The following is a 13,633-nucleotide window of genomic DNA, read 5'->3' as shown; positions in this document are numbered from 1 at the left end:
AAACTTTAAGCAGCTAGTATGTTGACAGTCTGCTGTAGAGGAACATGTCTTCTGCTGTAAGTGTGTGTGTGCATGCGTGTTTTATTTCAGCCATTGACCCATTGTCGACCACTTATCTTGGAGCATATCCCTGCTGACTGTGGGTGAATGCTAGTACCTGGATTGGACTCTAATCAGTCACAGGACACACACAGTTAAAGACAACCATTCATGACACCCACTGTCACTGTATGGGACGAGATAGCATGCAAGCTACACGAGAGTCAACCATGTGTATCACTACAGTCAAGTTAGTATGGTGTTTACTGTTTACTTTATTTAAAAAAAAAAAAAAAAAAAAAAAAAAGGATGGTGTTTACTGCAACGTTCTTGTTTACAGTAATTGTAAATTCATCCGTTAATCATAATACTGCAATGTGCCCTCTGTTGATCTGGGAAGTAGTAGCCTATGTTTGGTCACTTGTCGCAAAGTCATTGTGCAATAAGAAGGTAACGAGGTAAAAATATTGGCTTAGAAAGATTGCCAGTAATTCTGGTAACACATGGTTTGACAGATACGTTTCTTGATTTCCCCAAAAACTTATGTGTTGCATAAAAAGTGGACGATGGATACTTAAGGAATGAAACAGACCATTGTGAACTAGTATTTATCTGGCATGTAAAGTAATGCAAACTAATTTCAAATTCTTGCCGATTCAATGAATTTTCCTGATAGATAAAAATGAGAACTATCTCCACGGTAAACAAACAATCTCAGTTCACCACTTATTCACTTACTCACTATTATGTGACAAAAGTTTTGACATAAATACGATCATACTTTTCTAAATTGGAGAACCATTTCGAATACCTGATGAATATACATATACAATGTAAAATATATCCAAAGTTTAAAAGATCCTTGCATTGTTTGTAGTGCTGTCACCAGGGGTGTGCCAAAAAAATCGATTAATAAAAGAATCGAGATTCTCATTTATTAAGATTCAGAATCAATATTTAATATCCAAAAATCGATTTTATTTAAATTAGAAATGAAGAAGGGGAAAAGGCAGTTGTAGCCCACATGCTGTTTTTGTGAAAAAAAAGGCACTTACAATACAAAATTAATACATAAAAAAAAAAATAAAAAGAAAAAAAAGACACTTCAATGTCTCTATTTGTCATTTTGTCTTGCAAAGCAGACTGGAGTAGAACATGATTTTTTGCATATCTGTAAATTGAAACAGACATCATTTGTCAAACAAATAATTTTGAATCGAAAATCGATTCTGAATTGAATCGTAGACCCAAAAATCGCAATTGAATCGTGAAACAGTCAAAGATTGCCAGCCCTAGCTGTCACTATCGAATATTTTTAGAATCAATTAATCTATCGAATTAGATTCATTTTTAAATTTGCATTAAAGTGTATTACAAAAGCATTTATTTCTGATTAACGTTTATTAACTAGTGATTGGTGTTGATTTCCTACTTCGTATTCCTATAGCGATTAAAAAAGGGGGTTGATGTTGTACTATGTTACCTATTCAGTCATTGTTTTCCATTGTTTGCAATTGTCTTATTTTGATTAAATACAGAAGATAATCAGTCTTCTGTCATGAAGGACTACTGGAATCAGTGAACAATTACTGTTAGCATGCTGAAATTAGAAGATTTGGACAATTTTAAATGAAAAAATGTATCCAAACGATTAATCGATTATTAAAAGAGTTGTCAATTAATTTGATAATCGATTACTCAATAAATTTTGACAGCTCTAGTTGTTTGCTGCTATTAGTAGTGTGAGAACTCTGTGGGAGGTCTATTGATGAGAATAGCCAATCATGTGGCATGAGAAGGTCCCCAGCAGTCAATTTGACACAGTTCTATCACAAGGTTTTTAGTGTCTCGCTTTTATGGATGGTGGGTGGGTCTCAGCTGACACTTGGTGCTAGTAGCCTTGTGGGTACAGTTACAGAAAATTATCTATATTTTAAAATAACACAAACAGTTTGAGAGGCTTACCTTGAACACTTTCCCAAAGGCTCCATCTCCCAATTCACCGATAATGGTCCATATTTCCTCCGGGTTTTCATCTCTTCGGACATGCTCATATTGTTTCTTCTTCTTCTCAGACCCCAATTTAAATATTTTACGAAAGTTAAAGAATGACATAATGAAGCATAGGTGATTCACTTAGAAATCGGCGAAAACAATGAAAGTTGAACCGCTTCCTTTTGTGGCACCATGTATAAAGCAGAGAAGTGCCGTCAAGTCTGATTACCACCACAGCTTTGAGAACAGTCCAAAACCTAGCTTAGCCTATGACTCTCGATTGACCAGTCCAGAGAATTCTGTGCTCTTTTGTACATCGCGGGTCACTTGGGTCATCCAAATGGTGTAGATTCTCCTGGACTCGCCCCGGCATCAGAAATCCACCCGAACAATACAATTCGTTTAATGCAAAGAGTACGAAGGGCTTGTACCCACTCTGGGAAACCAATGGCCCCGTGGGTTTCCTTCCTCAACCAAAACGGAAAAAAATAGTAAAGCGACGTCCTTCCAAGTAGTTCCGTGGAGTGAAAATATTAAAAACTTTTGACACAAAGTCCGTTTACGGTCCAGAAATCACGTGTTTCTAAATTAGCTAAAACATTCATCCTTCCTCGGTATGGGTTTGGTAATCTAGCGGATTTAGTATCAGTGCGCGTCCACGCGTGCGCGCGACGTCGGCTTTCTTTCTTTTACTTCACGCTCTTGTTGATAGTAGTGCGGACAACTATCGAGTCTTTTGCTGCTCTCGTCTCCAAAGAAGAGCAACGAAACAGACCATTGTGAAGAAAAGGGTTGTTGACGTTATAACAGCAGCACTAGGGAGAGTGCTGAGTTGTTGTGTTTAGCATGTGGCATTGTTTCCTTTGTACTCTGTGTGTACTGTAGACAAAACTACAAGTCCCAGGCACCATCAGCATTCCTTGAAGGCGCGTTGTTTGAAATCTTTTTTTTTTTTTTCACCCAAGAGTAAATTATACGAATTCATGCCACCTTTTAAAGTACAGTAATGCATACACACACGTATATACACTCCACTAACTAAATATAATATATATGTTTTTAAAAATAACAAGTGTGTCACGTGACCAGTGTTTTGGTAAGAGACGAAAAGCTACACGTAGCTAGCTAGCTCGCTTCCTTGCTAGAGTACAGCAGAGAAAGCGCATCAACAGTATAATAACCACCCGATTTGCCTGTCAAAATGACATTTCGGCATGAGGCAGATACAATGGATCCTGCAGAAGAGCTCCCGTCAGTGTTGTGGGGTTTGGACCCGATCTTTTCTGCTTTCGCCAGGCTACACATCACAGACATCCTCCAAATTAGGGAATCCTGTGAAGTACCAGGTAAACATTTTGCATGCATTCTACTAACTTGCTTTGGTCAATAATGCAATAATAAAAGCTCTTACACTACGCCAATCTGCTCCTTTTTTCCCCTGTCCGTTGTCCGTGTATCAGATATTTATTTCTACAAGTCACATCCGATCCACAAAGTTGATGTTCTTGGGACAGTCGTTTATAAGAGGGAAAGAGAGGACTTCTTCTGTTATGGAGGTAATTTTGCTCTATCTTTGTGCGCAGTAAAATACATGTTTGTGTGTACTTAGTATCTCAACACGTGTACTGAAGGTGTTTTTTGTTTGTTGTATGTTTCCAGTAACAATGTTAAACAACAACACTGTTTTTTGTTTGTTTCCCCTTCCACCCCGCTCCCCTCTTTATTTCCAGTGGACGATGGCACTGGTGTCATAAACTGCATGTGTTGGAAAAACGACTTGTTGAAAGAAGAAGTTGATTCTGGTAAATGTTAGACTGCATTTATGAAGTGGTTACATGATAAGAAAAAGCAAGCAGTAGTGCACGCCCCTTTTCAAGTAAATATTATAAGAAGTAAATATATATAATATATATATATATATATATATATATATATATATATATATATATATATATATATATATATATATATATATATATATATATATATATATATATATAAGTACAATACAATATACAGATGCATGGTCAGTCCAACTTTTTCTCCCCTAAAGAACAAGCTCACTTTTTGTTTTTAAAGAATCAGACTGACTTAACTTTATGAGTACTGGGAAGGGCAAATTCACTGTGGAAACAACACAACATTACATTTATTAATTGATAACATTAACGTGTATTAGTGCTGCTTTGAAATGCTTCTGATTAATAACTTTTCATCACTTTTTTTTTTTTTTGCTGTGACACGCAGTCTCGCTACATAGTAGTGATCTCTCATAGCAACACAGCTTTTGGTTTAATGCTGGGATGGGTACATCCTCTTTGTACTGTGTTTACATATTTTCACCGCACTTGCCTAGGTTCTCTTTGCAGCTTGCACTCACAATCCTAAAAGTTGCATGCTAGGTTAATTGCCAGATTATAGGGGAGTTGGCGATCAAGCCATGGTCTTGTCTACCTCTCATTTTCATCAAAAATAATTGATTACTATATTGCAATATTGGTACATAAAAAATATTAAATACCCCTGTGCAATTCATCATTTTGTATCTCCAGACAGAGGAAAACCAAGGGATGGCCTTCAAGGCTTTAATCTAGCTGTTGATCTGAAAAAGCTGAGACAGGCCCAGCAGACTCACTGCCGCCTAGAAATTGGAGAGCTTCTGCGGGTCAGAGGACTAGTGAAGACGTCAAGGCAGCAGAGAGAGATTATAGCCATCACATATTGTGAGTGAGTTTGGTTATACTTGCTATGCTCTTCTACATTTACTGTTGTGCGACTTAGTTATTAAGAGCTACAGTAGTAAGGGTGTACATCTCCATTACAAAGGATGGTACAATGCTGTATTTGCAGTCAGGTCCATAAATATTGGACATAGTCACAAACAAATATCATTTTTTTGAATCTAAACACCATGGATTTGAAGAGAAACCAACAAGATGTGTTTTAGCTGTAGACTTCCAGTTTCAATTTGAAGGTACCCACATCCAAAGAGGTGAACAGTGTAGGAGTTAGAACAGTTTGTTTATATGCCACCCAATTTTTATAGGACCAAAAGTAATGGAACAAGTGGCTGCTCAGCTGTTCCATGGCCATGTTTGCGTGTATTGCCATGCATGTGTTGCCAGTGGAACTGCTTCCCTTGTCCGTATTTTATGATGTGATTGCTGACAAAAGCATGAAGCAAGCAAGAATTCTGTAGTGTTTGGGCGAATATTATCAGAATATACCTGTGCAGTATTCAGCCAAATGCTCCAGAACTCATTGAACTGTGTTTCACAGTGCAGATGGATTATGACCCCAAATATACCGTGAAAGCAATCAAATAGTTTTAGAAGGAAAAAAGTGGAATATTATGCAACATCACTTGATCTGCATCTCATTGAGCATGCATTTCTATGGATGAAGACAGAAATGCCTCAAGAACAAGCAGAAACTGAAGACAGTTGCAGTTAGAGGCTTGGCAGAGTATTACCAGGAATGAAATCCAGCATCTGGTGATGTTAGACTTCAGACTATAATTGGTCAACTTAGTATTAAATTGTGTAAGTTTGATGATTGTTAATTTGCACCATTACTTTTAACATATATATACAAATTGTGGTAAATCCAACACTGTTCACCGTTCATATGCATGTACATACAGTTGTGCTCATATGTCTACATACCCTAAAAGGGTATGTAGACATATGAGCACAACTGTACACTCAAAACGGAAAGTCTGCAGTTAAAGTAGGGTCCGGCGGATTTCCCTAAAAAATAAATACATTTTGGTCAATTTGTTTTGGCCTGTTTGGGACGTTTCCGGGTGGAGACGCTTGGGCCCACCTACGTCTCCACTCTCCACTCCCCTCGTGTGTTTGATTCCTGTGCCTCATCTGCATATGCAAATTCGGCTGTGCGAGCTCCTGCTCCTGATTGGTGGACTGGTTCCGCGGACGTCTCCATTTCCCTGAACCGTGAGTGTGAACCGTTGAACTGATGGGAGGAGCGGCAGTTTTTAATATTGTGTTTATAAACTGCAATGAAAATCCTTGGGACCCTACCGTTAAAGGTAGTAATTATGGACCTGACTGTATCCCAGTACACTGCATGTAATAAGTTGAACACATGGACAACATTGTTGGTATGGTGTGTTAATAAAAGAAAAACCTGTAGTTGCATCAGAAAAAAAAAGTTGTAATATATAAAATTGTAAGTACCATGAAATTAAACTAATAAATATTAGACATGGTTTTGAATTGTGGTTCAACAGAATTCTTTTAAAAAACAAACTCATGAAACAGGTCTGGACCAAAATTATGGCACCCGTAGAATAGATTAAAAACAAAACAAAAAAAAACAGAACTCTCCAATCATTTAATCAATCAATCAGTCGGCCTATTTAAAGGGTGACAAGTAGTCATTCTGATGTAAAGGTAAAGACTATAACATCTCCAATCATCTTGATGTTGCTATAACTACTAGGGGTGTGAATTGCCTAGTACCTGACGATTAGATTCGTATCACGATTCACAGGTCACGATTCGATTCGATTCGATACCGATTAATCCCGATACGAATTTATAAGTCGATTGTTGCGATTTTTTTTCATTCAAATTTAGAAAATACTAATCAGTAAGCTTGTAGAGTGTAAGATTTATATGAAAATGTATTATTTATTTATCTTATAGAGGTTGTAATCTGTTTCATGTTTGAACAGCATTAAAATAAAATATTAAGGCTTAATGTTCCGTTCATATAACATTCTTCCATGCTCAAGGTGTGAATCCTAACCCGAAGTCAGACGTTTTGTTGAATATTTTTCCATTAAAAATTGAAGTTTAAAAATCGATTCACAAAAAAAAAAAAAAAAAAAAAGGCAATGATAAGACGTTGAATCCGTTGAATCCGAATACCGAATGAACAATTCTGAGCTCTTAAAAAAAAAAAAAAAAATCGATTTTTTTTATTGAATCGATTCGAGAATCGCACGATGTAGTATCGCGATATATCGCCGAATCGATTTTTTTTTTAACACCCCTAATAACTACAGTTGTATATATTATAACTGAAATGTGCTATCCACTGGACTGTAGTCAACCTTCATCGATGTGGCTGCAGGATGAAAATTGATGACAAATTGAAGAGGATAATTGGATAAAATTGGATAATACGAATGGTATCAACACAACCGAGGACAACCTCCAAAGAAATTATTGGTAAACGCCAAGGTCAAGGTATAGCACTGTCAGATTGCACCATCCATCATAGTTTGAGCCAAAGTGGATTTCATGGGAGACATCCAAGGAGGACACTATATACTTATAAATAAATAAATGTAAAAAAAAAAAAGATTGAAAAAACTAAAACGAAATCTAATGATAAATGTGGAAATGAAGACAAAAATAAATATATAAATAGAATTAAATGTCAATCAATAAGAAAAACACTCTGCTCTTATATTTATTTATTTGATACTGCAGACCCTTTTCAGTCGTCAGCATGAAAAGTTTCATGAAATGTTACTCAAATTTGTTGCGAAACTGCCTTTCAACGATCACCAAGCAGGTCAGCAAACAAGGAAGTCTCAACGGCTTTTCATTTCATTTTATTCGAAAAGGACAATGCACATTAATGAACAACAAATTAAGTTGTACATATTTCTTTATATTCTAGCAGCAGTTGCTAATTTGCATCTGTAGTCCCCCATACATAAATACATTAAAATACACATCATAAAGTAATACAAAGTCAAGATAAAACAGATAAGAGCATTGCAATAAAGCAATAGAATGTCATAGTAAGACAACTAGATAAAAACAAAACAATTTAAAAAGTTAATGGTCACCACAACTTGCGTTTTTAGTTCAACCCAAGACACACTAGGACTGCCATATAAATAACATATAAATAATAACATTGCAATAATAAATAACATTTCATCTTGACGGCGTCTGCAGCATGAACTAAATATGAGAGCAGAGCATTTTTTACTTCTTAATTGTTATTTAAAGGGATACTTTACTTATTTAGCCATTTTTGGCAGTCAAACAATATTTTGCCTATAATACATTTTGATAATTTCATTATTTTTCATGTACAATTAGTACCTTTTAAAAAACACATTTTGCAACTTGCTGTCGACTGAAAATGACATACAAGGGCTCAGGTAACCAATCACAGCTCAGCTTGTGAATGTCAAATGACCAAACCTAGAAAACAGGTGTGCTGTGATTGGTTATCTGAGCCCCTGTGATGTCATTTTCAGTCGATAGCAAGTTGCAAAGTATGTTTTTAAAGGTACTAATTGTATGTGAAAAATAATGAAAGTATCAAATTAATTATAGACAAAATATGAACTTTTTATTCCTATAATGGGCTAAATAAGTGAAGTATCCCTTTAATTTTATTTATATATTCATTTTTTGTACATTTCCATTTATATTATTTTTATTGGTATTTAATTTTTGGTTTTGTATAATTAATTAAGTAATTTATTTATTTATTTATTTATTTATTTATTTATTATTTTTGGCATTTTTGGTCCTCCATAGGACACCACAGTTGAAAATAAATCATAAAGGTCTTATAGTAGGATAATGACCTAAAACACAGCAAAAAACCTGAGACAACTGGAGCAGCTTGCTCAAGAGGATTGGGCCAAAATTCCCGTTGACAGCTGCAGAAGTCTCTTGGACAGTGAGAGAAATTGATTGCATCAGCAGTTTGTGCAGGAAAATATTAAGTAAAGATTACCATCATTGTGTCCAGGCCTGTTTCATGAGTTTTTTTCCTTTTTTCTTTTTTTTTTTAAGGCTCAGTGAGAAGAATTGAATGTTATAGTTTGGACACTTGTACGATGATTAGATAAAGAAGGTGTGTCCTAACGTTTGCCTGGTGCTCAATTCTTAACGACATTCCCAAGTTGCTGTTATGGCCAAAATCATTTGCTCACAATTTAAATGCATAAAAAAATGGGACTGTTGTCTCATGATGGATAGTTCATATACCTGACTTTGCTTCATGCGCTCATAGCCAGCCACATATCCACACATTTTTAATTGGAAGAGCCACACAGTCTTCATCTTGTGGCTATCACTTTTGTGCTGTGTGTGCCCAGATAAAGTTAACGACCCAGTCATGACCGTCCAGATTGAATGGATGATTGAGGTTTTACAGCTGTACAGAGAGTTCTATGACAAACCACTCCATCTACAAACCAACACCACAAGGTAAAGATTATAGCTGCAACAACGAATCAATAGTATTGATAAAAATCGATAGTGTATAGTGTTGGCAACAAATTTCATTATTGATTCGTCGTGTCGTGCGATTGTTACGTCACAAGGCCTATTTGGCAGATTTTGAAGGGTAACATTTGAATGTTTTTTTATTTATTTATTTTTTTGGTGGCCCATGGCTTATTGTAAAGTTTTTTTTTTTAGTTTTTTTTATACCAACCAAGTGATAAAAAAAGATAACTAATAATTTATTTAAAGGGAACGTCAATGTTGATTTCTTCACAAAAGTATGTTCTATGAGCCCCACAATATTAATTGGAATATTATGTTTAGACTAGTAGAGGCACATAGAACATATTACTGTGAAAAAATATTTGACTTGACATGCCCCTTTAAGAGCCCTGGGATGCAACCCCCCCCCAAAAAAAAAATATATATATATTTCAAACATACATATAAATTAGAGTACTGCATAGTAGAGTGACATGTTAAAAAAAAAATGTAATTTACAAATACATTATGTGTAACGATAACATTTATCTACCAATATGAGCCAATAATATCATTAACCCATTAATATAATAGTTCATATGTTCATTTTACTGAATAATACACCTTAACCCTAATTTTCCCCATTACAGTGAACTATATTCCTATTCATATATAGTATTTCTACTTCGTAATATTACCGGTATATTTTTATCTTATCTATTCATCAACAATAAACAAACAGTAATATGTGCATTCATGTTAAAGTTTATTCTCTTCCTAACCCAGCCTCTCCATACTTCTCCAAAATATGTATTTTATATTTATTTTTGAACTGATTAAATATTGGATATTGTTGTATTTCCCTATTTAGTCTCTTCCATATTTTCACCCCACAGACAGAAACACAAAAACTTTTCATAGTTGTTGAGTATTTTAAATTTTGCCTCGCCCTGAAAATAAAACCTCCCTCTCTTTCATAAAACATATTAGTACCTGGTACTGGTAGCAAATTATGTCTGGCTTTATAGATGATTAGTACAGTTTTAAATTCTACAAGCTTAGCAAATTTTAAGACTTTAAGAAAGCTGGTTTGTGTGGTGAAGAAATCTGACATTATGGCTAATTCTCATTGCTCTTTTTTTTTGCAGTATGCACAATGGTTGTAATGGAGTTTTATAAGTGTTTGCTCAGACCTCTGAACAGTATTGTAAATATGATAACAATAGCGGATAGTACATGTTGTGAAGTGAATTCTGGTTATATGCATGCTTTTCTTTTCTTTTTTTTTCCAGGACAGAAATGCTTCTTGAAAGTTTGGATTGGGTACAATATGTTGTATGTGAGGTTTCCAGCAGATTTTATTGACAATTATTACCCCAAGGAGTTTACCGCTAGTGTCATTTACTAAGAGAGCCTCTATTGATGACTCTATTTTGACTTGATTTGATCTTTCCAAATAGCCTACCATTAATTTAGTCTTCCTTAAATGTATTGCTTACTTGTTTTCATCAAACTATACAGTACTTTGATTCTGAGGTAATTCCAAAATTTGCTGCATGTTCTCACCAGAAGCCAAGATCTTCATACCATCTGCAAATAGAGGAAACTTGATGGGTTGTGACACAGTATACACATCATTTACACAAAGGATGAACCATTTTGGCCCCAACACTGACCCCTGGGGGCCACCACATATAACGTCCAAGAATTATACTCACCGAGCTTCACAAATGGTTGCGATTTGTCTCCCAATTCATTTACGTTCATGCAGCATCCGTATGTGCACTTTTCTGCTCTGTCAACTTGCAATAATATCCTGTTTTTTTAAAGGGAGACTCAGGGAATTTTGGAAATGTGTTGTGTACCGATTCTTTGATTAAAATCAACCAAAAATAATCGACAGATTAATCAATTACTGAAAGATGCTGTTTACAAACAATATCACACCTAGTTTCAGTTCCATTTTCTTCCCATCTGCTTTTCAGTGACTCTCCCATGAGCACCCTCAGTAAGGCAACACATATCATCAAAGATTTCTTCAAGCAGAAGTCTGTGAGCAAGTTCAGACCTTATGATGTTCAGGACCTCCTGCAGCCTCTCATCCCCAGATGTGCTGAAACAGCACATGCAGACCAGGTACGCCACACTATTGCTTGGCATTTGGATGTTACTAAAGAACATGATGAAGAAGTATTGAGTATATATGCTGTTTGTTATTTTTAGGAGCCTGAGGCGGGTCCGTCTACATGCCAGCAACTAAGAATGCTCCTTAAAGAAGCCTTGCAAGTTTTGCAGGATGAGGGCATTGTGTACCGCAGGGTGAAGTCCCAGGATGAAGTCTATTTTGTAGGAAACAGAATAGATGTCTTGGATTAACTCAAGGTCAGTTTGAAGAATCCTGGAGTTATTTGACACGTTTGTTCCTTGCTAGGTAACTGCACAGGATAAAGATCTACTTATGGCAGTGAAAGACATAATCAGGGAAGACTCAAAACGAGAGAAGCGTACGTGACGCCATTTGATGTCATTTCCACCTCCTGCAGGTAGAACGCTACGTGATCTTTGTTCTCACTACAGTTTTCTTGTCTCTTTAGATCGAGAGAAAGGTTGCCACATTTTGCACATCCTGTCTGCAGTAAGACAGCGCCACAGCTTGAACGTGAGCAGAGCAGTGCTTGAGCTGGTTCTCAAATCACTGGAATGCAACAGTGACATTGTCAGCACCAGAGATAACTACTTTACTATGTTTTAGGCTTTACGCTGACTATTTCTTAATTATTTGTTTTAAAAAATAAAGATTGATATAATCCTGTAGTCACGTATTTCTTCCAGTTATACATTTTACTTTTATTAATGCAAATAAAATATGTACAGTCTTCCCTCGCTATAACGCGGTTCACTTTTCGCGGTCTCGCTGTATCGTGGATTTTTTTTTAAGTGCAATTTTGCATATTTTTTTACAGTAATATACCCATTTTATAAAAATTTATGAAGTTTTGAGCATTATCAATGTTTGAACAAGAGAGAAATGGGAGAACATGTAAATGCCTCAATGAGAAAAGTGTATAAATTGTGCGGTCGGGGATTTTTGAGCCTTAAAACATTTATAAGAGTTGTAAAACATAAAGCTAACTACTTCGCGGATTTCATTTATTGCGGGTATGTTTTGGAACCTAACCCCAGCGGAAAACGAGGGAACACTGTATTCAATCATTTTTCATAAAAAGTCATAGCGCGTATTATGTATTTTTGCAGCAATTACTGTACCGCAAAGACCTTGTCAAGTGAATTCATAGATTTCTTTCAAATGTTTGAAGATAAAACACGCTGAAAACGTACAAAGAGGGACTACTTGTATGTATAGTATTAAAAACAAACATATTTTTGGATCAGTACTGGTCCCGACTAACCACCCATTCAGTTTAATGGGATAGAATGACAAATATTTCATGATGTACATGCAAACAAGAGTGCCAAATTAGTAAATATTGAGGTAATTATATGCATAACTACGGAAGTGTATTGCATTCACTTGATTTTATTTTTTTATTTTTTTTAAGGATTTTTTGAAATTTTCTGGTTTACTGAATATTTTTTTTATATATATACAGGACTGCCTCAGACAATGAGAATATTGTGATAAAGTCCATTATTTTCTGTAATGCAATTAAATAAGCAAAATGCCATACATTCTGGATTGATTACAAATCAACTGAAATATTGCAAGACTTTTATTATTTTAATATTGCTGATTATGGCGTACAGCTTAAGAAAACTCAAATATCCTATCTCAAAATATTAGAATACTTCCTCAGACCAAGTTAAAAAAAAAAGCCATAATCAATACTAAAACAATAAAAGGCTTGCAATATCTCAGTTGATTTGTAATGAATCCAGAATGTATGGCATTTTTGCTTATTTAATTGCATTACAGAAAATAATGGACTTTATCGCAATATTCTAATTTTCTGAGACAGTCCTGTATATTTTTTTTCAGTCTTTAAAAAAATATATATAAATAAATAAATATATATATATATATATATATATATATATATATATATATATATATATATATATATATATATGTATATATATATGTATATATATATATATATATATATATATATATATATATATATATATATATATATATATATATATATATATATATGTATATATATATATATATATTCATTCCGAAAAACAGGAAAAAAGCCAACCCCACACACACTTTGTTCTAGACATCTGATGTTTTGAAGTAAAATAAACGTTCATGTATGCATGATGTATTGATGTGCATGCGTCTCGAAGTGTATAGGGGGCAGCATCAAGTCAGTCATTTAGCGCGTTCACGACACGTTGAGAATGCTTGCGTCGGATTGGTC

The 13,633-nt window shown here is 35.0% G+C and overlaps 2 protein-coding genes across 2 annotated transcripts in view; one reads left to right on the top strand and one right to left on the bottom strand.

Annotated features, from left to right (window-relative positions):
• The window catches only part of LOC144020294 (STE20-like serine/threonine-protein kinase), a 28,572-nt gene extending 25,678 nt beyond the window's left edge, over window positions 1-2,894 (bottom strand). The window contains exon 1 of the mRNA XM_077523618.1: window positions 2,005-2,894. Within this exon, the coding sequence (XP_077379744.1) occupies window positions 2,005-2,154 (150 nt within the window). The 5' untranslated portion in view covers window positions 2,155-2,894. The remainder of the gene's footprint in view (window positions 1-2,004) is intronic.
• Window positions 2,671-12,059, top strand: stn1 (STN1 subunit of CST complex). The gene is made up of 9 exons (XM_077523621.1): window positions 2,671-3,380; window positions 3,495-3,590; window positions 3,765-3,836; window positions 4,587-4,757; window positions 9,134-9,245; window positions 11,231-11,381; window positions 11,469-11,591; window positions 11,677-11,749; window positions 11,840-12,059. The coding sequence occupies exons 1-9, from the start codon at window positions 3,236-3,238 to the stop codon at window positions 11,995-11,997; spliced, it is 1,101 nt and encodes a 366-aa protein (XP_077379747.1). The 5' UTR covers window positions 2,671-3,235; the 3' UTR covers window positions 11,998-12,059.
• The last annotated feature ends 1,574 nt before the right edge of the window (window positions 12,060-13,633 follow it).

This window comes from Festucalex cinctus, chromosome 6 (assembly GCF_051991245.1).
Source record: "Festucalex cinctus isolate MCC-2025b chromosome 6, RoL_Fcin_1.0, whole genome shotgun sequence".
In the NCBI taxonomy this organism is placed as follows: Eukaryota; Metazoa; Chordata; class Actinopteri; order Syngnathiformes; family Syngnathidae; genus Festucalex; species Festucalex cinctus.
The sequence above is the reverse complement of the archived record's forward strand: the minus strand, read 5'-3'. Positions and strand labels throughout refer to the sequence as shown.

Coding starts and splice junctions, on each gene's coding strand:
- stn1 (XM_077523621.1), top strand. CDS start 3,236: ATGACATTTCGGCATGAGGCAGATACAATGGATCCTGCAGAAGAGCTC. Junction 4,758..9,133: donor GATTATAGCCATCACATATT/GTGAGTGAGTTT, acceptor GTGTGTGCCCAG/ATAAAGTTAACGACCCAGTC. Junction 9,246..11,230: donor CTACAAACCAACACCACAAG/GTAAAGATTATA, acceptor TCTGCTTTTCAG/TGACTCTCCCATGAGCACCC.